At 42.6% G+C, this 23,026-nt stretch overlaps 1 protein-coding gene across 6 annotated transcripts in view; it reads right to left on the reverse strand.

Annotated features, from left to right (window-relative positions):
• Nucleotides 1-23,026, reverse strand: part of ASAP1 (ArfGAP with SH3 domain, ankyrin repeat and PH domain 1) — a 349,810-nt gene that overhangs the window by 141,274 nt on the left and 185,510 nt on the right. For all 6 annotated transcript variants that reach the window (XM_060115500.1, XM_060115496.1, XM_060115499.1 and 3 more), the window contains one exon: nt 6,406-6,478. In XM_060115500.1, coding sequence (XP_059971483.1) covers nt 6,406-6,478 — 73 coding nt within the window. The remainder of the gene's footprint in view (nt 1-6,405; nt 6,479-23,026) is intronic.

The raw sequence follows: 23,026 nt of genomic DNA on the forward strand, positions 1-23,026 counted from the left end.
TTTTTCAATCACATTAAAAGCCCCAGTAGCAGGAATATCCTGGGTCTTTACTGCCAAGGAAAAGTGTACGTGTGTGTGTGTTTAGATAATAATAGTATATCTGTTCAAAAAGATTAACGAATTCAACTCAACTAAGTCATTTGATAGAAAAACAAATTTGGTACCCCCATGCTTACAATGAACCACATGACTCTTCCATTTTATAGAAGTATAGTGTGTATCGCTTTCTTTTTCAACAGCACTGAGATGCAGTAAGCTCTTTTTTCTCTAGAGACACACACTGACCTACACTGGACCCACCACATGCATACACATGCCCCTGCTCGCAGGGGCAGAAATCCTATGACTGCCAGTCCTTCTTCTACTGTTCTGACCTCAGGTCTCACTCAAAGATGGAGAGCAAGATGTCAGCTAGGGCTGCAGTCACCTGAAGGTTTGGGGCTAGCAGATGCTCTTTAGTCGTGGTTTTGGGCAGAAGATCTCTCTCCACAGGGCTGCTTGAGTGTCCTCACAACATGGTGGCTGGCTTCCTCCAAAACAAATGAAGGGGTTAGGGGGGACCTAGGTGGAAGCCATCTCTTTTATGAACTGGCCTTGGAAATCACACGGCATCACTGCTATTACACTCTCTTCATTAGAGGAGAGTTTTAAGTCTGGCATACATTCAAGGCAAAGAGAATTAGGCTCCCTCTTTTGAAAGAAAAAGTCCCAAAGAATTGCAACATACTTTAAAACCTCTATGATGTTCAAGAAACTACGAGCTGTTTTAAACATATATCAGGGGGAGAGAGGAGGAAGGAGGGAAGGAACACATACACCAAGAAAAACTTTCTAAATGACAATATATTTCACAGTTTAATATTGTTAAGACTTCGAAACTTAGAAACAACACAGGAAAACTGAATGGCTTGGAAAATTTCCCCTTGATCCAAGTAGCTCACAGAATTCAGTTTTTTTCTGTTTTTTAAAATCTACTCATACACAGTGGGGACAAGTAAGAGAAAGAGACAAATTCCCAAAGCCATTTCAAACTAAAGGGCTTGAAGGGAGATAATTTGTTTTTCCAATAAAATTTCCCTTATTATACCATTTACTAATTAATACTGATAAAGCTTATGTGCAAAAATAATAAATACATTTTAAGAGTAAGACCTTTCACCATTCTCCACCATCTTTCAAATCATTCTGGCGAGGTTGGTATCTGGAGGGTGGTTGGTATTCTCAAACTAGAAATATAGAAATGCTTCTTAAATTTCTAAAGAACATCAGATGGGTCTTGTGTCATAAGCACTGTGAGAAAACAAGAAAATTATGAAAACACACTGGGAAACAGATACCAGGGTTCAGCCTCTTGTGGCTTCTTTGGACGAGGCCAAAAGCCCTTGGACGGGAATGACCTGGATTCCACTGAGCATGTATCATGGGAAGATCTGCAACATCACTGTTTTACTCATCTTGCTATTTTTTAAGAATTAAATATCACAGTGCTGCCCACACAAGCTCATCAAAAACCTGGGTATACTGTAATCATTGGTGACTGCAGAAACCCTATGAGGCCCCAGCAGTCGCTGAGATCTGAGTTTATCCCCACACTTCCAGGTCACAGGAATGATACCTGCTATTGTGGCCCCTATCTGGGAACCATAAAGTCATCCCATGGATTACACTGCTGGGAGGGTACATGTGATGGATTCATTCATGAATATTCATGACTAGTGAATATTTAACAGCCATTGACAGAAAGCTTCCTGGGGACCCATCCAGCTGATAAGCGGCAATTCATTCCATGCTTGTTGAGCCCTGGCCAATTGTCAGGTAGAAGCTACACGTCCACAGTAGCTGCGAACAGCAGAGCTGGAGTCCGCTAGGCTCTCCTTCCCTTCCTTGCTAGCTGTGGCACCCTGGACAACACAGTCTGGCTCTTTATGCTTCAGCTTCATCATCTATAAATTGGAGATAATGGTAGACTTACCTCAAAGGCTTGATGGGCTTAACTTAGTACAGCAGGAACACCCAATGAATGTCATGTCCTCCAGAGACATTCCCCTTAGTACCCTCCTCAAACTACATCAGATTTCTTCTTTGTACCCGGGAAGCTTTCCTTCGTAGTACTTGCCAGTTTCTAACTACAGCTTCTTTCCAGCTTGATGATCTGATTAACAGCTCTCTCTCCCCCAGGACTGTAAAATTATCATAAAGGCAGAGATTCTGTCTGATTTGTCTAATATACCCAACACCCAGAACAGTAGCATGTAATAGGTGCTCAATAAATACTTGCTAAGCTAATAAACTAGGTTGGCAAATTCACAAAATAATACAAAGATGAACCAGCCCTCATCAAGGAGGTCCCAGGCCACGGATGCAGTCCTCAACTCTAGCTGCATTTAGAGTCACCTGGGGAGTAATACTCTTGTAATCCCACTACTGGACCCTACTCTGGAGCTACTCTTGGAGTGTGAGGGCTCGGGGAATACCTGTTTTTGTATTCTAAGAACTCTTCAGGTGATTTTATTTTATTACTTTATTTTATTTTTAGGTTGTGGGATCTTAGTTCCCCAACCAGGGACTGAACCTGCGCCCTTGGCAGTGAAAGCGTGGAGTCTAACCATTGGACCGCCAGGGAATTCCCTCTTCAGATGATTTTAATGAAAAGCCAGGATTGAGACTCACTGGTCTAATGCAAGAGAGATAGGCTAACAATTACAATACAACGGGATGTGTGCTCTACAGCCACAGAACTTCCTGTGACGATGGAGATACCCTGTGTCTGCACCCCCCAATGTTGTAGCCACAGTCACACATGACTACTGAGGACTCAAAATGTGGCTACTGAGATGGAGAGCCTGAGCTTTAAATTTTATTTTAATTAATTTAAATTTAAAAAGCCATGTGTGACTGGCTAGTGCAGACCTAGGGCAAAGTACACACAACAACCCTGAATCCAGGTTTCAAAGGGGAAACCTTTGGGGGGGATTCAAAGCCCAGTCAGCTGCGGCCCCCCCAACCACAGGAGAGTATCATCTGGGAGAGGAAATGGCAGCCAAACCCTGCACTCACCCCTTCAACTCTCCACCTTACATACACACAGGGACAACCTCTCCCCACTGCCACGTCCAGGACAGCTGGGACCAAGGCAATGCTTTAAAGGAGCACGTCCCCAAGTAGAGGAGCCTTTGTGTGAGCTGCTAAATGATGTGGACATGGAGGCCAAGGGAAGAAATGTGTCTTGAGTAAGGACACTTGGAAAAGAAAGTCACATGGAGCCCCGAGCAGAGTAAATACGGCAGCACCTCACAGCTGTAAATCAGAAGTCTCCCTTTGTGACTCACAGGCAGAAACCATAACATTATGGAGAACTGACATTTATTCCTTAGGCAGATAATGGCTCATTAAGCTCTTTCTAAAATCAGACTGGTCCAACAGTATTTGTAGAAAGACTGAATTAATATAGAGAAAGCACCCATGCTATTGACCTACCTGCCATTTTTTCTCATCTACTATACTATGTGTTAAGCATGTACTACGTGGCAGGCAGTGTGTCGGGGGCCTTAAATATTCCCTCATTTTGTCCATACAATACTCTGTAAATTAGATATTATATTCTCATTTTATGGCGAGGCAATTTAAGACTCATGGAAGTCATTATTTACTTATTTATTTGTTTGTTTATTTATTTATCTTGGCTGCGCCAGGTGTTAGTTGCAGCACGCGGGATCTTCGTTGTGTGCAGCATGAGGACTTCCTCCTCGACCAGGGATCGAACCTGGGCCCCCTGCATTGGGAGTGTGGGGTCTTACGCACTGGACCACCAGGGAAGTCCAAGACTCATGGAAATTAAATAATTTACTTTAACAAGTAGTGACAAAACTAGGATTTAAACTTAGATCTATGCTACGCCTAAGTTTCTTTTTTATAAAGTCTGTCTAGTATTCTATTATATAGATATACTATTGTTTATTTAACAAATCTCCATTTTCTGTTTTACCAAATCACAGTCAATGCTTCAATGAACCTACTTGTATATAAAGCATAACACACACACACATACATATTAGAGAAGTACATAAATCCTAAGTGTAGCATTTGATGAATTATCAAAAAATGGACTTATCTATGTAATACCCTCCAAATTAAGAAACAGAACAATACCAGCACCTCAGAAGCCCCTTGTGCCATCTTCCGGTTATTTATCCCACTCACATCCCCTATTAAGGGCTACCACCTCATGGGAGTTCATTAGAAGGAAGCTAAGGCATAGGTTATAAGCTAGGTGTATAATCTAGGCCAAGACTTAAAGCACCATTTGGTCACTACATAACCAGACAAATATCACTTATCTACCTTAATTAGAAGTTAGTGTTTTATTGGATATAAAGAAATTAGAGACAGGTCTCCAGGAACCAGGGTACAAAATGTGTTAATTAGGATCACAGAGTGCCCTAAGCCTGGGGCTTTAATGAAGACAAGAGACAACTGATTCCCAGCTCTGACAAGATGAGGACCAGGAAATACCCTATGATTTTATCACAAGAGTGAGTATAAATGTAAATAAAATATAAAACATATAAAATATAAATGTATTGCATTTACTGAACTGCCATGAGGTGGTAGAACTTTTACAGATATTAACTACTTAAATCCTTTCAACATCCCTGTAATATCACGATCCCCATTTTATTTATTTATTTATTTATTTATATTTTATTTGTTTGTTTGTTTGTTTGCAGTACACGGGCCTCTCACTGTTGCGGCCTCTCCTGTTGCGGAGCACAGGCTCCGGACGTGCAGGCTCAGCGTCCATGGCTCATGGGCCCAGCCGCTCCGCAGCATGTGGGATCTTCCCGGACCGGGGCAGGAACCCATGTCCCCTGCATCAGCAGGTGGACTCTCAACCACTGCACCACCAGGGAAGCCCTTATTTTTTTATTTTTTTGTCTTTTTTATTTTTTTTAAACATCTTTATTGGAGTATAATTGCTTCACAATGGTGTGTTAGTTTCTGCTTTATAACAAAGTGAATCAGTTATACATATACATATGTCCCCATATCTCTTCCCTCTTGCGTCTCCCTCCCTCCCACCCTCCCAATCACACCCCTCTAGGTGGTCACAAAGCACCGAGCTGATCTCCCTGTGCTATGCGGCTGCTTCCCACGAGCTATCTGTTTTACGTTTGGTAGTGTATATATGTCCATGCCACTCTCTCACTTTGTCACAGCTTACCCTTTCCCCTCCCCATACCCTCAAGTCCATTCTCTAGTAGGTCTGTGTCTTTATTCCCATCTTACCCCTAGGTTCTTCATGACCTTTTTTTTTTTTTCCTTAGGTTCCATATATATGTGTTAGCATACGGTATTTGTTTTTCTCTTTCTGACTTACTTCACTCTGTATGACAGACTCTAGGTCCATCCACCTCACTACAAATAACTCAATTTCGTTTCTTTTTATGGCTGAGTAATATTCGATCCCCGTTTTAGAGAGAAGATGGAGGTTCAAAAAAGTGAAGTAACCAGCTCAAGGTCACGCTGCTGGTTAGAGGGAGAGAAAGAGTGCAAACCCACAAGCATACAACCTCAGAGCGTGCCCTTTCCATTGCACCCCGCTGCTGCCTTCCCTTCCCAGGTGTTCTGTTACAGACAACTGATCTCTTAGAGACCTGACCTCTGGGAAAGCGAGCTGGTATTGCAATACCAATAACAAAAGATGTGAGTCAGAGATCTTGAAACTCATTTTATGTTTGCAGGCCTCTCCCTCCCTGGGGCGCTGGAACCTACCATTTCTTGTGGTTACCTACTGTTTATCTTAATTTGGTTTATTTCTTCTTATCCACTGACAACATACTTTTCTCCCCAAGATGACAAAGCCTCTGACCAAAGCTAAAACATTTGGTGACACAGGTTACCTGGCCTGCCCTGAGCCAGATGCAAAGACTCGAGTTGGCAGGTCTGCCCAGGTCTCTCCCTTTAGCCTCGTCCCCACGTGTCCCCTAACTTTCACCCCGCACCTGTCACCAATACGGATTTTCAAATGTGTACAGGTACACTTCCGATGGAAAAGATCCTCGTGTGTTTAACTGAGGCCACTGAATTACAGTCTGACCAACCACACAAAGAGAATTTTACATATCTCCTATGTCACTTGTGGCAAAATTACCTATAACTCTACTTAAGGTTTTCACTGTGTAATAAAACCCACTGCAACTAATGTTTTTCCTTCTTTTTACTTGGGAAGCAGTAACAGGTTTGGACTGACAGAAGAGACAGAAAAAAAGAGAAAAACTGAATTTCTTTGACTTACTTGTTTTTCCATTTGCATCAAGCCTTCCAGAAACTTAGTATCTAACAAATAACAGAAAATACTGCAGACAATATACGTAATTGGTGTTATCTCTGTTGGTAAGTGCTTACCTTGACCGGAATTATATATTGCTTTTACAGACTTCTTAACTTTCTGTAAGGCTGTTCTATCTTGGTCTAGAGCCTAGAAGAGAAAAATGGGGGGGAAAAGATGTTGGAAAACTTGGTAAGTTAAAAAAAAAAAGGAACTAAATTAAAAGAAAAACTCATTCATAACTGCATTTGTTGTGCTGAGCACTGCAGCAACAGCAAACTGGTATATTTATCAACAACGAACCCCTTCAGAGACATGAAGTGCCCAGGATTTGAGCAGTTATATTTTGGGGATAAATATGGTCATTCCACAAGCTCAACATTGGGTGAAATGGATAAGCTGGTAGTCAGTCGGTAACCGTGCTAAGCTATGCACAGGAAAGAAAATATAAGATACCTAAGATCTGATTCTTTCACTCGGAGAGTTTGCAACCTGGAAAGGAAGAAAGGCCAACATATGACATGGGTGACACCTTCCCAGGGAACAAAACACATCTTATCACCTAATGGTAATTTCAGCCAGAAAGAAAACATTTAAGGGAGTGTGATAAGCAACAGTGACCCGGAAGAGCTTCTCCAGCTTTTAAACTTGAGGATTCTTTTTAGTTAAAAAAAAAATTTTTTTTAATGACATAATGCCGCGTGTATTTAAAAAATTCTGTTTATTAAAAAAGCACAACATGAGAAATGCTACCATGATGCAAGTAATGCTTGTACATGATTTCTTAGGTGATGAATCAACACATCCCCAGTAATCTACAAGGCAGGGGTGAGGGGGTTGTTTCTGGGGGACTGTCACTCCTGATCCTTGACCCAGGTGCTGGATACACAACTGGGTTTCGTTTGTGAAAATTCATCAAATGACACACTTAGGATATGTACTCTTTTCTATGTGTGTATTACACTTCAAAAACAAGTCAATGTAGACATACTCATGGCATGCTGACCTAGCTTCTTAGAATAAATTCAAGCCCCTCTCTGCTATCCCAAGGTCCATGGTCCATTCACAGTCTGGGAACCCCTGGAAGGTGAGTCAAGATTTGGAGGGCAGGAGCAATAGGAGCGATAAAAATAAACTTGTATAATAAAGTTTAAAAACATTCAATGTGCACTCACATCCTTTACATCATTTAAACCTCAAGACTTCAGATGAGCGAATGGAAGCCCACGGAGGGTAAGTACTTGCTCTCTGCAGGGTATGGGGGGAGCTGCAAGGGGCAAGGTGATGGCAGCAGGCATCTGTTATTCCCCTTCTGCACAACGGGCTTTCCTGCCACCCTAAACATGGGCTTCACTGGGCGGTGCCCCTTTCCTTTGGCTCCTGTTCTCTGAGCACCCATGACTGGCCAGGTGAGCAGGGCCCATGCTGGGCTCAGTCCTGCCTAGGATTTCTGAGCTTGGGAACCGGGATCATAACATGCAGCCCCTTTCTGATGATGCGAACCTGGGGGCCACCAGGGGTTCTGTTTCTAGCTGTGTGGAAGAGTCTGGCCAGACAGGATGATGTTAACAGAGACGAAGCACCAGAAACAAGAGGTGGAGGGGGTCCTGGTGGCAACTGAGTCCTTGCTCCCAGCTGTCCCCACGTCTATATCACTGCCAACCTTCCTGTAGACTGAGTACATGAGACAATAAATTCCTTTTGTCAGAAGCTAGTTGAAGTTGGGATTCTATCACTTGCAACCACAAGTCCTAAGTAACACAAGAACTAAAGTTTACTGAGCACTTACTACACCAGGCATAAGCTCGTAGAGAAGATGTACCAAATAGATATCTTATCTCTTTGAGTTACATCTTTACAAAAATCCTGTGAAGTAGCATCTATATTTTTCAGATAAGGAAATGTGATAGGCCTTCAATAAATATCTGTAGGAAAGGAGGGAGGGAGGGAGGGAAATATTTACTAACTTGCTCAAAGTCACAAAGCCAGAAAGTGCTAAAATCCCATTTTACATTAATGTCTCCCGAATCCCAAATCTAATGGGACGCTGGGATAAAGACCAGCGTTTTGCAGGCTGCGGGTTACACTAAGAATTTCTACCTTGCTCATCACTCACTTTCCACCTCCACAACTTTTTTCACAGCCACGTCCCATCTGCACTTCTTTTTAATTAACATTTTTCTTTAAATTCATCACATCGGGCTTCCCTGGTGGCGCAGTGGTTGAGAGTCCGCCTACCGATGCAGGGGACGCGGGTTCGTGCCCCGGTCCAGGAAGATCCCACGTGCCGCGGAGCGGCTGGGCCCGCGAGCCATGGCCGCTGAGCCTGCGCGTCCGGAGCCTGTGCTCTGCAACGGGAGAGGCCACAACAGTGAGAGGCCTGCGTACCGCAAAAAAAAACAAAACAAAACAAAAAAAACCCAAAAACAAAAAACAAAATTCATTCACATCTTTTTAAAAAATTTAAATACACTCTAAAGAGCTGGCTCACTCAACATTCACAGAGGATACCCTAAAAATGACTATGTGCCTCTAACTCCATAAAATGCTCGTCTGTTCACTACCTCAAATCACCTCATCTAATACCAGTGACTGCATATCACATTTAAGGAAACAATGTTTTATGACACAGCTCCAGAGGAAGAGACAAAGTTTGAGTAATTTCAAAGATCTGAGGTTCGTACGTCAGAGGAAAGAAGGAAGATCACTAACATTTTAATAAATGCTTAGTCATCAAGGTGCCGAGATTTACTTAGATTATTTCACTTAATTCTTACAAAAACCCTATGAAATAAGTACTATTACCGGATTCATTTTATAGATGAGGAAACAGAGGCTTAGAAAGTGTAACTTGCCCCGGTGGCAGAGTAGGAATTTGAACCCAGTTCTTCACAGTAAAACTCCACCTCCAAATCACTACCCAGTTCTGCATTCCAATGGTATCTGTGAAGAACTGAAACTAAAAGCAGTCTCATCTTAAGAGGGCAATATCCACGAGTTTTCAGAGGCAAATCTGTGTTCAGAAACTGCAAGACATTTAGGTTGCTAGGAGACTGGGAGGGAAAGACAGTAATGCAAATAAGTGCAAATAAGCACTCATTTTAAGAGATGGGATCCAAAGGGTTTATCCTTTGCTGAACCGCTTTTGTGGTAAGGATATTTTAAAAAATAATTCTAGTAACAGCCACCATTTATTTTTTATATACATATTTCTGCCATCTTTTTTTCTGATGAAAACCCCTGGGCTTTAGAGAAGCGAAACAACCTGCCAGGTGTCACATATCAGGTAAGAGAAGAACCAGCTTATGCTTTTTCAAACAAGCCACCTAAAAATCCATTGCAGAAGGCATGCTCATGTTTCTCCTAGATCTTATGATTTTTTAATAATTTTCGAGAAAGGAGAAAAGATCTCCTTCTGGAAGAAAATAACCTATCAGCTCAGCTTTGGGGAGTGATGACCACTGAAGGATGATTCTACTGGTAGAGAAACTAATGAGTGGGCTTTAATGTCCATGCACGTTTAGAGTTAATGACTCCAAACGAGCAAAGGGCTGGAAAAGATTTCAGTCGTAACATTTTATGAGACCAGTTATCTGCTTCCTTTTTGCAGGAGGGAAAGTCTCAGAAATTTATGTTGAATTTTTACCCACCTGTCTATAGAACTAATAGGATGTAAGGTTCAGGCACTTACTTCTAAAGGTTATTAATGACATCCGCATTAGACAGCTACAGCCACCATTGTGTCCGTGTGACACTTCTCTTTTTACACTCTACTCTTTGGCCATGGGCAAAAAGCAGCTGAGTAAAATGCAGTTTTAAGAACTCTGTGTTTAAGAGAGCCAGGGAACACTGTCCTTCAATCAAACAACGCTCCCTCCAGAAAGAACAGGTCTAAATATGCTACAGAGCGCCATTCTCTCGACAGCCAGACAAAAGATGCAGTGACATCTTTTGAAATGTCCTATATGTAAAACTACATAAAGCTAAGAGAAAAGTGGCAGATGAATGGTCTACAAAATTATCCTACCTCTCAACCCATTAAAAGTTGTTAAAATATGTGCCTGCGTTTCTAAGTATGCATCTGAAGGTGAACAACTCAAAAGCGTATGCGTTTGTGAGAGGAGACAGGGAGGGGAAGGCGGATGAATGAACCAAGACAGGAACCCAGGAGAATATGCTGGTCTCTAACCGTCAAGTAACACCTCCCCCATCTAGAACTTTGCAATACAGCAGCTTCCCCTTCTCTGCATTACTAAAGAGCAGGGGCGTTAACCTAGAAAAGCACTTCCCATCTTTATATGGAGACATATTACTTTTATTTCATGCACAGTCCTAACAAGCTTGGGCGTCTGAATACACAGAGAAGATACAGGGTCCTGCAAATTAGAGAGAGATTGCTGGAGAAACCACACCAACAGAAGCTGGCCACCAGAGGATTCAGAAAGATCATACAAACTGGACATAAGAATGAAAAAAATTCCTTAAGAATCAGAGGCCATTCAGGGTAGGACATGGAACCTTTCGTACCACTCCAGGCCGAGCAGCATCCCTGGGTCACAGCGGAGTGCAAACAACACATGTTCTCAGAGATGCACAGGCATCCAGCCACGTCTGTTTCAAGCACAGGGCATCTGCACTAGCTGATCCCTCTGCCTGGAACTCTCGTCCCTAACCTCTCCAGATGATGGGCTCTTTCTTCTTACCCAGGCCTCAGAATAAGAGCCCCTTCCTCCGAAAGGCCTTTTATGGTCAACCTAAAGCAGCACACCCTCCTGCTTCCCCGTCACTCTCTCATATACCTCACACTAGATATTCCAGAGCACTACACAGCCCGAAATGATCCTGTTCATGATCTGTTTACCATCATGGTATTTATCTCCCTCCACTGTAAGAATGAAAGCTCTATGGAGACAGGGGCCCTGCAGAACCTGTTCATGGCTGAATTCCCATTCTCGGTGCTTGGCAGATGGCACATGTTCAAAAAATGTTTATGAAATGAAGTAACAAACGATGAAGAAATTAATTCCTCAGTATTCTCAGCTCCGCAAATAGGAAAGGATGCAATGCAAGACTTGCCTTACAAATGGCTGAATAAAGTTCTAAATTCAGAAAACATGGCCCCCTGTAATTCCTCCCCTGATTGCTTTGAACAGCCAAAGTTTAAATGTATGTGTTAAAATAAATGTGTGGGGGGGGCTTCCCTGGTGGCACAGTGGTTGCGAGTCCGCCTGCCGATGCAGGGGACACGGGTTCGTGCCCCGGTCCGGGAGGATCCCGCATGCCGCAGAGCGGCTGGGCCCGTGAGCCATGGCCGCTGAGCCTGCGCGTCTGGAGCCTGTGCTCCGCAACGGGAGAGGCCGCAATAGTGAGGGGCCCGCATACCGCAAAAATAAATAAATAAAATAATAAATTTAAAAATAAATGTGTGTGTGACACATGTATGAGGGATATGACCACACAGTACCACGAGTAATGGTTTAACACGACAGACAGAACTTACACATTTTGTTAGTTTTGTACCTTAGAATAGTTATTCTGGCAACTTCCTTAAAAACCATTTTATTAGAATATAGTACACCTACGTTAAATGAGCAGTGGCAATATGGCTGTTAATGTTAAGATTTTCGATTTCAGAATTACTTTCTAAGGCTAGGCACCTTCTTTGCAATATACTCAAATGGGAAAAATGTGTCTTATTTTAGGTAGATTTGATTTTTGAAAATAAGCACGAGTCTTTGGCGCTAAATCTTATGAGTATACCTAGAGAGAAAGGAAACAGTGGATAACAATAAAATAATAGCACAGAATTTCTTACAGACATGGCCGGGTAGACACCGCCCACCTTCCAGGGATGCTGAGCATTAAGTAGATTATGTACCTGGATGTGGCTGGCACAAAGCCTTGCACAGAGCAGGTGCTCAAAAACTGCCAGCATCATTACCCTCGCCTCTGAAGGCGCTTCCAAGAGAGAGATTCCTGAAACATTCGGAGCAGTGACAGCAAAACATCTCTGAAGCAAGTGCTCCTACTAGCAAAGTGATTTCTTCAATGAAAAGAATTTTTACTCACTTGGGGGAAAAAAGGGAGTGTTTCCATTTTTATTATTTTAATAGTCATATTCAGAGAGGTAATTTCAAAAATGCACTTCAATAGAAGCATTTGTCCCATAATCACCACAAAGCGAATGCTCTTCTTCTGTGTAATTCCTGTAATAGGGCAATCAAGGGAAGACTACGTTGGCCTAATTTTGGTTCAGAGCCTGACTGCTTCAGCCTTCAGCTTGTTGAGCAATCCCTCTACCTTTTGGAGAGGAGGGAGATGCCTAATTAACATTCTCATAAACTCGCTGAGGACGAAACAGTGATACAAGCTCTCATGCAGCCTCACAGCCAAATCAATATGTTATTTATCCATCACAAGACTCCATATACTCGAATCTATGTGTATAATTGTAATGGGAATCAGGTTATGAGCCCAGAGAGTAATCCTATGGGATAATGAAGGGCACTGTGAATAAAGGAGCCAGAAGGGAGAGTGATCTTGTTATTGCCTCAAAAAAGAGGAGGGTTCGGGCAATCCATGCAAGTGAGTTTCTGTTCTGAGGATCAAACTTGGGTTTTTATAACATTTGCTCACTTATTCATCCATTATCTGTGCCTGGCACATAGTGGACCCTACTCTGGGCCAGGCACTGGCCTAAGTGTGAAAATCCATACTCCATGTGCCTTGCTTCCCCAGCTGCGTGTCCCCCACTTCTACCTGCTACAGCAAAACAACAACAACAAAACCCTTCACTAGGATCCGTGGGAAGCTTGGTACTGCTTTTGGTAAGACTGATGAAGGAAGTTATTCAAAAAATATTAATCCTCGCTACCCTGGGGTTTTAGCCACACTTCCCAAATCATTCCACTCTTTAGCTTGTATTTTAGGGGTTTAGTACCTGTGTCTCTTCCCTTACTCAGTCATCTAAAAGTTCTCCAAGGATGATACTTGTGTTTGTTTCTTTCTTCACATAGAAGATGCTAAGTAAGAACTGAACGAACACACACACACACACACACACACACACACACGGAAGGAAGGATGAACAAGAATCCACTGTTCTTAGAATAAAACCCAGGTCCTCATTACTGCCAGCCAGGCCCCATGTGATCCAGCCCTCTGACTTCTGTTGCCACACTCCCCACTCCTCATATCTAAGCCACACCTGCAGTCTTTCTGCACCCACAAGCTGGCATCCACCTGAGAGCTTCTGCAACTGCTAACGTTTCTGCTGAAATCCTCTTCTCAGAACTCTTCCCCAGATCTAAAGGGGCCTGGCCTGCTTGTGTGTGCTCTTTCTCTCTCTCTCTCTCTCTCTCTTTTTTTCCCCAGCATTCAGCTCAAATGCTGGAAGCACAGCCCCTATTCATCTGAGGAATGGAAGTATGGGGCACTGAGAAGCATCCTGTGTGTAAGCTATACAACAACAGCAGCAGCACAGAATACCTGCAAGCAGGAAGCAGGACATGGCAACAGCAGCTCGTATGAAAGGAAGAAGTAAAGATGTTATCGTTCGTTAGTTTCAAGATTAATAGTAGGATGAAGCTGCTATGCAAGGGGAAATGATCAACCTAAAATAAAATCTGATTTGCATAATGCAGCCCAAAAATGGAAAGTTGACAGGTCATCCACAGAAACAGGTTTTAAGCTTTTTATCTGTGCTATTTTAGACTATTAAAAGTGTCCTTAAGATTCAGATTCTTCCTATATTCTCTGATTTCAGTCAGAAACTTTCAACGTCCTCTACCCTACCTGTAGCTCCCTGTAGCTCCCTGTAGCTGAATGGCTGCATGAGGGGGAAAGTGACCCACAGGCAGCAAAGATCTGCAGGTACTAACTACTCAGGGTCTGGGCCCCACTTGGTAAGTCACTTCACAGTTCAGATCTGCAGCAAAGATTCAATGTACCACTTTCAGCAATACTTCCTGAATGAGTCTAAGGACCTGTTCTATGCAAGAAACCACCACCAACCTATCAACTTTCCAAGCCAAAGAAAAGATATTGCATAAAACTGTGACTCACAGAAGTCCCCCTCCCTGTGGAGGCATAAGTTACCCCTTAGATGTGCACACATCTTGAGAGCATGGACTATGCTAGGCCCAGAGTGGTGGCTCAATAAATGCGAGTCAATTGAATCTGCCTCTATGTTGAAAGCATCTAGAATTAAAGGGGTACAGAATAGCACTGGAACTCACAGAATGCTGTTTATTTCTCATGCATTATTTATTTTCAAAACTTAAGCGTTTCCTACAATCCCTCACTGCCATATTCAAGACTTTTTGCTAAACCATTCCGATTCTTGCACTGATGTCGGGACGAGCAGTGTGAACCGGGAAAGTGGAACGGGTCGGTCCCCTTTAAGACCCTTAAAGCCAAACCTGCCACCACAAAGCACAGCCACCTCACACATTTTGTAACCTACTTGAAGGGCTAAGCCCAGTCTTGCTTCTCTCTGTGAAGCTCCATCTCTGCACCTAACGGCTAGAGTCCTTGCTGGTCCCACACGGTCTGGCACTGCTACCACAGGGGGCCCCCCCAGTCCCACGGGGTCACTGACATCCCAGCATTCAACCACCACTTATTAGCCTTTGCCTCTGGTGTGCATCCCGGCCCTGGAAGCAGCAGGGCCTGGCTCTGGAGCCAGGCACCACGTCGAGAAGTGGACGCCTCTGTTAAGGGCTTGGGCTGAGGCCAGGGAGGCCTTGTATCACTTCCTACTGGCTCCGTGGGACCTGCTCAAGTGAGTCATCCTGTGACACCCATGCCGTCCTCACCCGATACCGGCGCAGACAGTGTTCCCTTCTCGCCTCCTTCCCCTCAAACTGTCCTTAGAGCAGTATACTGGCCCATTCTCACCTCCCTTCTCCCTCACATTGATGATGATGGGAGGAGGAGGAGGATAAAAATAACAGAAACGTGTTTTATACAGATTATCTTATTTAATCCTCGCAGTAACCTATAAGGACATTTCTGTTACCCACATTTTACAGAGAAGGAGACTGAAGCTCAGGATCGCCCTGGATCCTGCAGCTAGTCAGAGACAGAGCCAAGATTCAAGCCCAGCTCTTCCTGACCCTCAACCAGGTATTCGTAAGCATCGTGCTCACCCACCTTCCAACCTGACACAGTGGGGTGCAGAGGATGGAGGCACCTTTAAAAGACAAAATCAGCCAAGGATTCGCTCATCAGGCCATGAGACAAACAACTTCAAAAAGCTTTCCCTTCCCAATCTAGGGGTTCTCTGTGAAGAAGCCAAAGAGTAACTGAAATCAGCACTTTGCTTGAGAACCCAAGGTTGCTCTTTAAGGAGGGGGAGGGGACAAAAGCAAAGTGGGAGGAGGTCCTCCTGCAGCTCGCAGGGGCTGTGCCACCTGAACTGCCCACCAGCCGCTTCACGTGGGTCCATCTGCTGACCAACCACTGTGCTCGGCGTGGCAACAGTGAGTCGAATCCACAGAGAGGGTCTCCACTCGGCTTCAGTTGCACCCGGGCAACTGCAGTGCAGTCTTCATGGACTTCACTCAGAGCTAGACTGGACGCTGGGTGCGATTTTCCCTAACACTGATTGCTGGCATGTGCATCCCCACTCAGAAAACAGGTGTAAGATCAGTAACTAATCACAACAGCATATGGAGATGCACAGGCTTGTGAAAGCCTCTAGGTGCACCTTAAAACATCGGTGACTGAAAAACACCACTGAGAGTGACTGGTAGGAAAATCCTCGAAAAGAATCGGTGGGCTTATCCTTGGGGTCAGCCAAGCAAATAGGAGCTCATTTTAAAAAGAGGGACAGCTTCTCCACTTGGTACTTATAAGCCGGCTCTGGTCCACAGGGAGGTCACTTTCGTCCCTGCTGAGCAATGTGAGGGTCACAGAGAGGAACATCCCGAGATGGGGCGCATCCATCCACAGATACGCGCTCCTCCACAGGCCATGGTCCATACTAGAGGTGGGGACACTGGGCAAAGACTAGACAGTTCTCTTCTTCAAGGAGGGAAAGACAGGAGACAACAGGGTGCACACCAACATTTCTGAAAGGAGAGAGGCCTGGTGTTCAGAAGCACCAGGGAGGTCAGGCGGCCAAAGCACGTGGCCACGTGGAGGATAAAGTGACAGATCACGCAGGGACTAGAGGGACTAGGAGTCTGGGTTTTATTCTGAAGGCAAAGGTTAGTCCAAGAACGAGGCGATTACTCCTGAACTTCAGAAAAAGGACTCTGGCTGATGCGCTGGGAACAGAAGGTAAAGGAGCGAGACCAGAAGGCAAGAGCCAACCGGCTGGGTATTTCACAGACAGAACTTCTCTTAAGTCCTTCTGCTGTGGCTCAGTCCACTTCTTCCTCTAGGATCACGCCCTATATTTAAGGCTTCCTCCAAAATCCTCCTCCCCGCTCCACACCCACTCAGTACCTGGGCGGGTGCCAGCAAGACACTCAGCTGGACCCGAGAGGCCAGGAAACCCTGCCAACCCCACCTCTGCAGCAGTTCTTAAACCCATCCCCAGGGCTCCTGCCTGGCTTCAGGACTGGATCATGCCCCAGGAAGACGGAGGAGCCTTTCTAAACTATGAATCTGACCGCGTCACTCCCTTGCGCTAAGACCTAGAGACTCAGAAAGCCCTCTCCGCCTCACCCGACACTGCTTCCGCAGACTCCCTTCTGCAGCATGCCGACCTGCGTCTCTCCCACCTTTCACTCTACATTCCTGGTAGTCCAGATACATGGTGCCCAAACATACTGAGTGCCTGTCTGGCCTCTGTGACTCTGGAGATGCCAATTCCAATAGCTACAATTCTCTCCTTTCTCAAAAATACTTCTGCCTTTTGCCTTTTCTTCACCATCTTAACCATCTTACAAACGCATGCTCAGCCTTTAAGACTGAGTTTGTCATCTCTGTTAAACCTTCCCCTTCCCTCTGAGAAAGAATCTCTTCATCCTGTAGTGCTGTGAGAGCACTTTTCATAATGACTTTTTCCCTTACACTTCTATCTCCAACAAAAGGTAGCTATTAATCCTTCAAGATACTAAATATGTACTCACTTCCTTTCCCCAGCTGTACAGCCAGCTTCCCGGCCCTGCCCCAGGACTGCACGTGTGTGACCAGGAGACCCAGCTGTTCACAGTGCACAGGCAGGACCCCACGCAGGATCCAGGTCACCTGGCAGCTAACTCTGATTCCTACCCCTCAGACCTCTCAGGTTCCCAGCTTTCTGACCTGTAAATTTGGAAGACTGGACCAACATGCAGCTTCTTCTAGCTCTAATTTTCCTGAAAACCAACTATTTTCAAGTACTAGGGACCATATCCTACTGCTTCAACTCTCTTAGCATATTAGATTTTGTTTTAAAGAAAAGACACCTTAATTTTTTAAAAGTAACATGATTGGTATCAACAGCGACTGATGCTGGCAAGGACCTTACGTTTAAGATCTCTATGCAACTAAAAGGATAAACCATGGCTTTGGTCTCAGATTCTAATTCCAGGTCATTTCTGTGTCCCTTTTTTGCATCCTCTGTCTTCCAAGAAATGTTTTGAAAAGTTCATCTTGAATGTTGCATTCAAAGACTCTATCAATCATGTAAAACAAGCATTACTAATGCCTTTTTAAAGATGAAGAAAATGAGTCAGAGCAAGTATCCAGGGCCAAAAACCTAGGAAATGGCAAAACCAGGCTTTTCACCCTGGAAAGGCTAACTCCTAAGTCTGTGTTCTTTCTGCCACATTCGAATAAAAGCCATGCTTTAGTCCACTTCTTATTATGCTTATTATGCTTAAGTATACTGCACACTAAGCTTTCTATAGGTGGCTCAACTGCCCAGCTCCTGAGGATAGAAGATCTAATGGAAGACAAGCCGTAAGCCACTGGTGACGTCCCCAGTTCAGTAGAGTTTAGAACTCCTGTGTACTCTCCAACACAGACCTGCCGACTGCAGATCTGGCCATTGTTAAGTAATGGTTTTTACAAAGAAAGACAGGCCTAATTTGACAGAGAACATCAAGAAACTCCAGCTCCACGGCGTGCGTGAAGGTGATTACTAAAAGCGAAGGACCGTTTCTTGTGAAAAGAACAACAAAATGGATTCAAGCGGTGTTTCCCATACTGCAATCTGCAGAAAACTATTTCTAAGACGCTGGGAAGTATTCTGGGGAAAAAAGAGACCATGACAAATTTGGAAAACACCATATGCTAACTATACCCTTCTTTTGGACACCCAAGGCACACTAGAATATCAAAGACTGGGATATTTTAAAGAAACATGTTTAACTTTATGACCCGGCAATTCTCCACTAAAATAACTGAAATAATTGATTAAAATCAGGATGTCTTCTTGGCACACCTATGGAACAATATTTGTTGGGACATCAATGTAGAAAACTCCATATTTTAAAAAAGTCTAACAAAGTTAAGCCTCAAAAAATGCACTACGTATATCAGTTAAGAGGTCTAATGATGTTCTCATGTCAACAAGATATACTATCAGGAAAAAGTCAAGACAAAAACCAAGATAAAACCAAAAAAACAAAACAACAACAAGATAAAAGGACTAAGAGAGAAAAATAATCACAACAACAAGAAGAGGAAAAAAAGTTGACATGTGTAGGACATTATTACTATGTGGAATTCTTATTTCGCTACTATCATGATCCAGAAGACTGAGGACAAAAGACATTAACATAGAAATTGAAAACTGTAATAAACCTATGCAAAGAATTTGAATCACACCGATAATTTTTAAATTCCAAGTAAAACAATACTGAAGTGTCTTTCTGTCCTTATAAAGATATTAAAAATAGAAAAGGTAATAAAAACAATGAATGGATAGGCTGCAGAGAAACAGTCCCAGCTGATACACGGGACAAATTGTATTCCAGGTCATACTGCTCTTTTATCTGACACAGTAATCCAATTCCTGATAATTCCTATCAAACGACCACCACCCCCTCAAGAATAAATTTTAAAAAGATACTATAAAACACATTACCAGATTTTACAGTGCAAAAGGCAAGAAATAACCTAAATCTAACAACAGGGAGATGGCCAAGTAAAATAGGAAACAAATAAGAGGGCTTATATGGTCACTCAAACATATGTATGTAACAATTAGAAAGGACAAGGACAGCCATTTATTGAAGGTCTATTTTGTGAGATGTGCAAATACTATGAAATTCCATTATTACAATGTAAAATTACACATATTATAAAGATGTGAATTATCTAGAAATGTAAAGCTTAGGAAGGTTCACAGAGATGTTTTAAAAGCGGTTGCTACCTCAGACAGCTATGACTAGGAACTTTTTTTCTTCTAAAATAATTTCCTTATGCAATATTATACGGTTGATGTAGTACTTAAGTTTTTTTAAAGCCTTTTAACAGTGTCTTATAATACATGCTTTTCCCTCAGCAACTGCAAGAGATCCAACAAGATGCTTTCATCGAAAATGAGGGAGAAAGAGTACACGTTCTCAGTAATTTCCTTGTTGCCCTGCAAACTGTACATTTAAAAAATTAGTAGAATATTGCGTTTCAAGAGCTCCTGTCTGGGGCCAGAAAGAAAACTGTAATCACGGCAATTACCTCGTGAACCTCTAATTTCTGCTGTAGTTCTAAAGTTCGGAGGAGCATACCCACCCACAAGCACCATGGCTCTTTCATCTTGAAGTAATTTCAGCTCCATTCTTAGGAAAATAATAATTATAGGTACAACAAGGTATTTAAAGACCAAAAATAGTCATGAAAACACCATTTTCCATGTTATAACATAATGAGAGTTTCTTACAAGAATTAAAACCTAGACCGGAAAGGAGTCACGTCTTTGTAGGACCCTGAGAATTTATCAGGAACCTACCTCATAACAAAACAAGAGTTTTCACTGGTGAACGGATTAGAAACCACGGAGCTACTTAGCCTTTTCAATTCCTACCAGTTCTGAGGTTCTATAATGTCCTACTAAACCATGTGTCTGTGTCTTGACCCAATGATTCAAAATAAGCTGCTGATGATTTAGAGTCATTTAGACTTAATCACACAATTTTACCTGAAGTGGAGAATCACATAACTGCTGACTAGATGCTGGGAAAACATGGTGGTTAAGAGCATAGAATGTGGAGCCAGACGGCCTGGAGTCAAAGTCTAGCTCCACTACTTACTAATTGTATGACCTGGGCCAGGTACTTAATCCAGCTGTGCCTCAGTTTCCCCACCAGTGATCCATCTCACAGAGTTACATGGATTAAGTAAGGTAACCACACAGATGAAATACTCAGAATGGTGCTTGGATCAGAGGCAGCGCTCAACAAATGTTAGCTAGAATTTGCAAGTACAGGTACTTGGATTTATTTTTCCTAAGGCTCCCAAGAGGTATACAGTTAGCAAGAATAATTTTTATTGACACATGGCTAGTGGTGCTACTATAGAAGGAAAAGAAAAGGGAGAGGCAGAGGCAAAACCTTCCACTCAGACCAGTTCTTCAGATCAGTGATCTCTCTACAATGCACACAGGATAGTCCACTGTGGTGCGGGGAAAAAACAAACAGAACTCCTGTTTGTACTGTTTTATGTTAAATAATTATACAATATTGGTACAGAAGAGTATGTATAGATATATATACATGTACATGCATATGGAATGCAGGCTTAAAAAGATTTTACAAATGAGATGCACAAAAGCTTGGAAACCACTGCTCTGTTAATGAACATTAGGATTTTACTTCTCTTAAGTATGAACTGTGGGAAATGTGGAGTTAAGACAACAGTGCGGCCCAGGGGCTGTCTGCCGTCTGCATATACAGAGAAGATGATGGCACTGTCCAATGTTTAAAAGGGCGTTGCCAGAAATGCCGATGGGTTTTTCTCGAGTAGCAGCAACCAATCTAATAATGTTAACTTCGAACACGGAAGGGCATCAAAGAGCACTAACGTTATTTCAAAATAAAAGAAAATTCCCTTATATATATTTTTGTCACGTTTACTTTTTTGTGCCTGATTTTTCCAATTGCCCAAATATTATCACAATCTTTCCTTTCTCAGGAAATGAAGGCTCAGAGAGACTAGGTGACTTTTTCTAAGCCCACTTGGGTAATAAATGTGGTCTCAAAACTCAAGTCTCCCGAATCAGAATTTAATTAAAAAAATTATTCTGTTCACAGGTGTTCTGTAATTTTGAAGATACTACACTGCTAAACGCACATGAAAGTGGATATTTCTTCCTAATCTCCTGCTTCCTACCACAAGGCACTTAGGAAACATGCTTTACTGGCAAAAAGAAAAACTTCAGAAAATTTTGTTTTTAACGTAACACAGAGCAAATGGAAAATACAAATTCTAAACTTCACCCATAATTCCACAACTCAAAAACACTATTTTCTTCTTTCTTGACTTGCCATCTTTGTTCATGTTACGTGATCTCTGTGAAACTAATCAATGTTACATGCAATCTGTATTCTGCTTTTTCACTTAATATTATACTGCAAACACTTGTGCTTATTTTGCCCGCGTGAGCACAGCCATTACTACTTCAGCCTCCCATCACTCTGGTATGTCATCTGTCTCCTATATATTTCTCCTATTGAAAGCTAACTTAATGGCCAGTTTTTTCACTTTCATAAATAAAAGTATTTAAGACCTACTTTGCAGCATGGTTGTCAAATAATCAAGTTGCTTTTAATAAGGATAATTTTAAGTTGTACATGTTTTTAAACGTGCTTATGAAATACGAGCAGGTATCTTTTAATATATTAATAATTCACATGCCCCCAAGTAACAACACTAACAAAAGGTCTTTAAGTTTTTGACTCCTAAAATGCTGTCACATACCAGAAATGTCACAAAGATCTAACTAATCCTCTTGCAAATTACTGTTGAGTGCAATTTAGGATAGTGGTTAACTCAAAGTTGTAGGCATCTTAGAAGGATGCATCAGCTAATGTGGAACACTCCTCATTCTAACCCCCCCTCCCACAGCTGTCCCTTACAGGCACCCTTTCAAATAAAGCTCTCTCAGCACAGCCAATTCACACAGATGTCTTATTATTAGGAGAATGCTCACAGACCCCAGGACCCACTGATTGAATATTACTTGAGGAAAACAAGGATGAGGTACCAGAGTTTGCTCTGCAGCACAAATGAATATCATGCTCCATTGGGTGCTGTTTCCATAAAGATAAATCTTCCTGTTTACAGGAGTTGAAGAAATTTTCCATAAATCAAACCTTTGAAATTAAACCTTACTCCCTCAAAGATGCACATATTAACATTTCAGAAATGCTTTCCTCAACAGGCATCAAGCTTTGTTGTTGCTTTATCAGAAAGAGTTCTTTTGTAATGTAAATGACACCCTCCTACATTCAGACAGAGCTTGCTTGAAATGGGGCTGCATCTACAGAGTATTTGGAAAGCAACTTCAATCTCCACTCTATGAATTCATTCGTTTGATTATCTGGTGGGAACAATACCCCAGAATCAAGGAATACAGAGACGGTCCCTGACCTCAGGGATCGTGACGGGTTACTCCAATCACGTTTATTAGGTAGCTAGATACAAAATGTTTTTAAACACCAATGCTTCTCTATAATATGACATCTGGGGTAAGTATGCCAAGACAAAAATGTATCGATATTTACCTAGAAGCGAAGCATGTAGTAAATTTTAGAAAATGAT

The sequence above is a fragment of the Mesoplodon densirostris genome, chromosome 13, assembly GCF_025265405.1.
Source record: "Mesoplodon densirostris isolate mMesDen1 chromosome 13, mMesDen1 primary haplotype, whole genome shotgun sequence".
Lineage (NCBI taxonomy): Eukaryota > Metazoa > Chordata > Mammalia > Artiodactyla > Ziphiidae > Mesoplodon > Mesoplodon densirostris.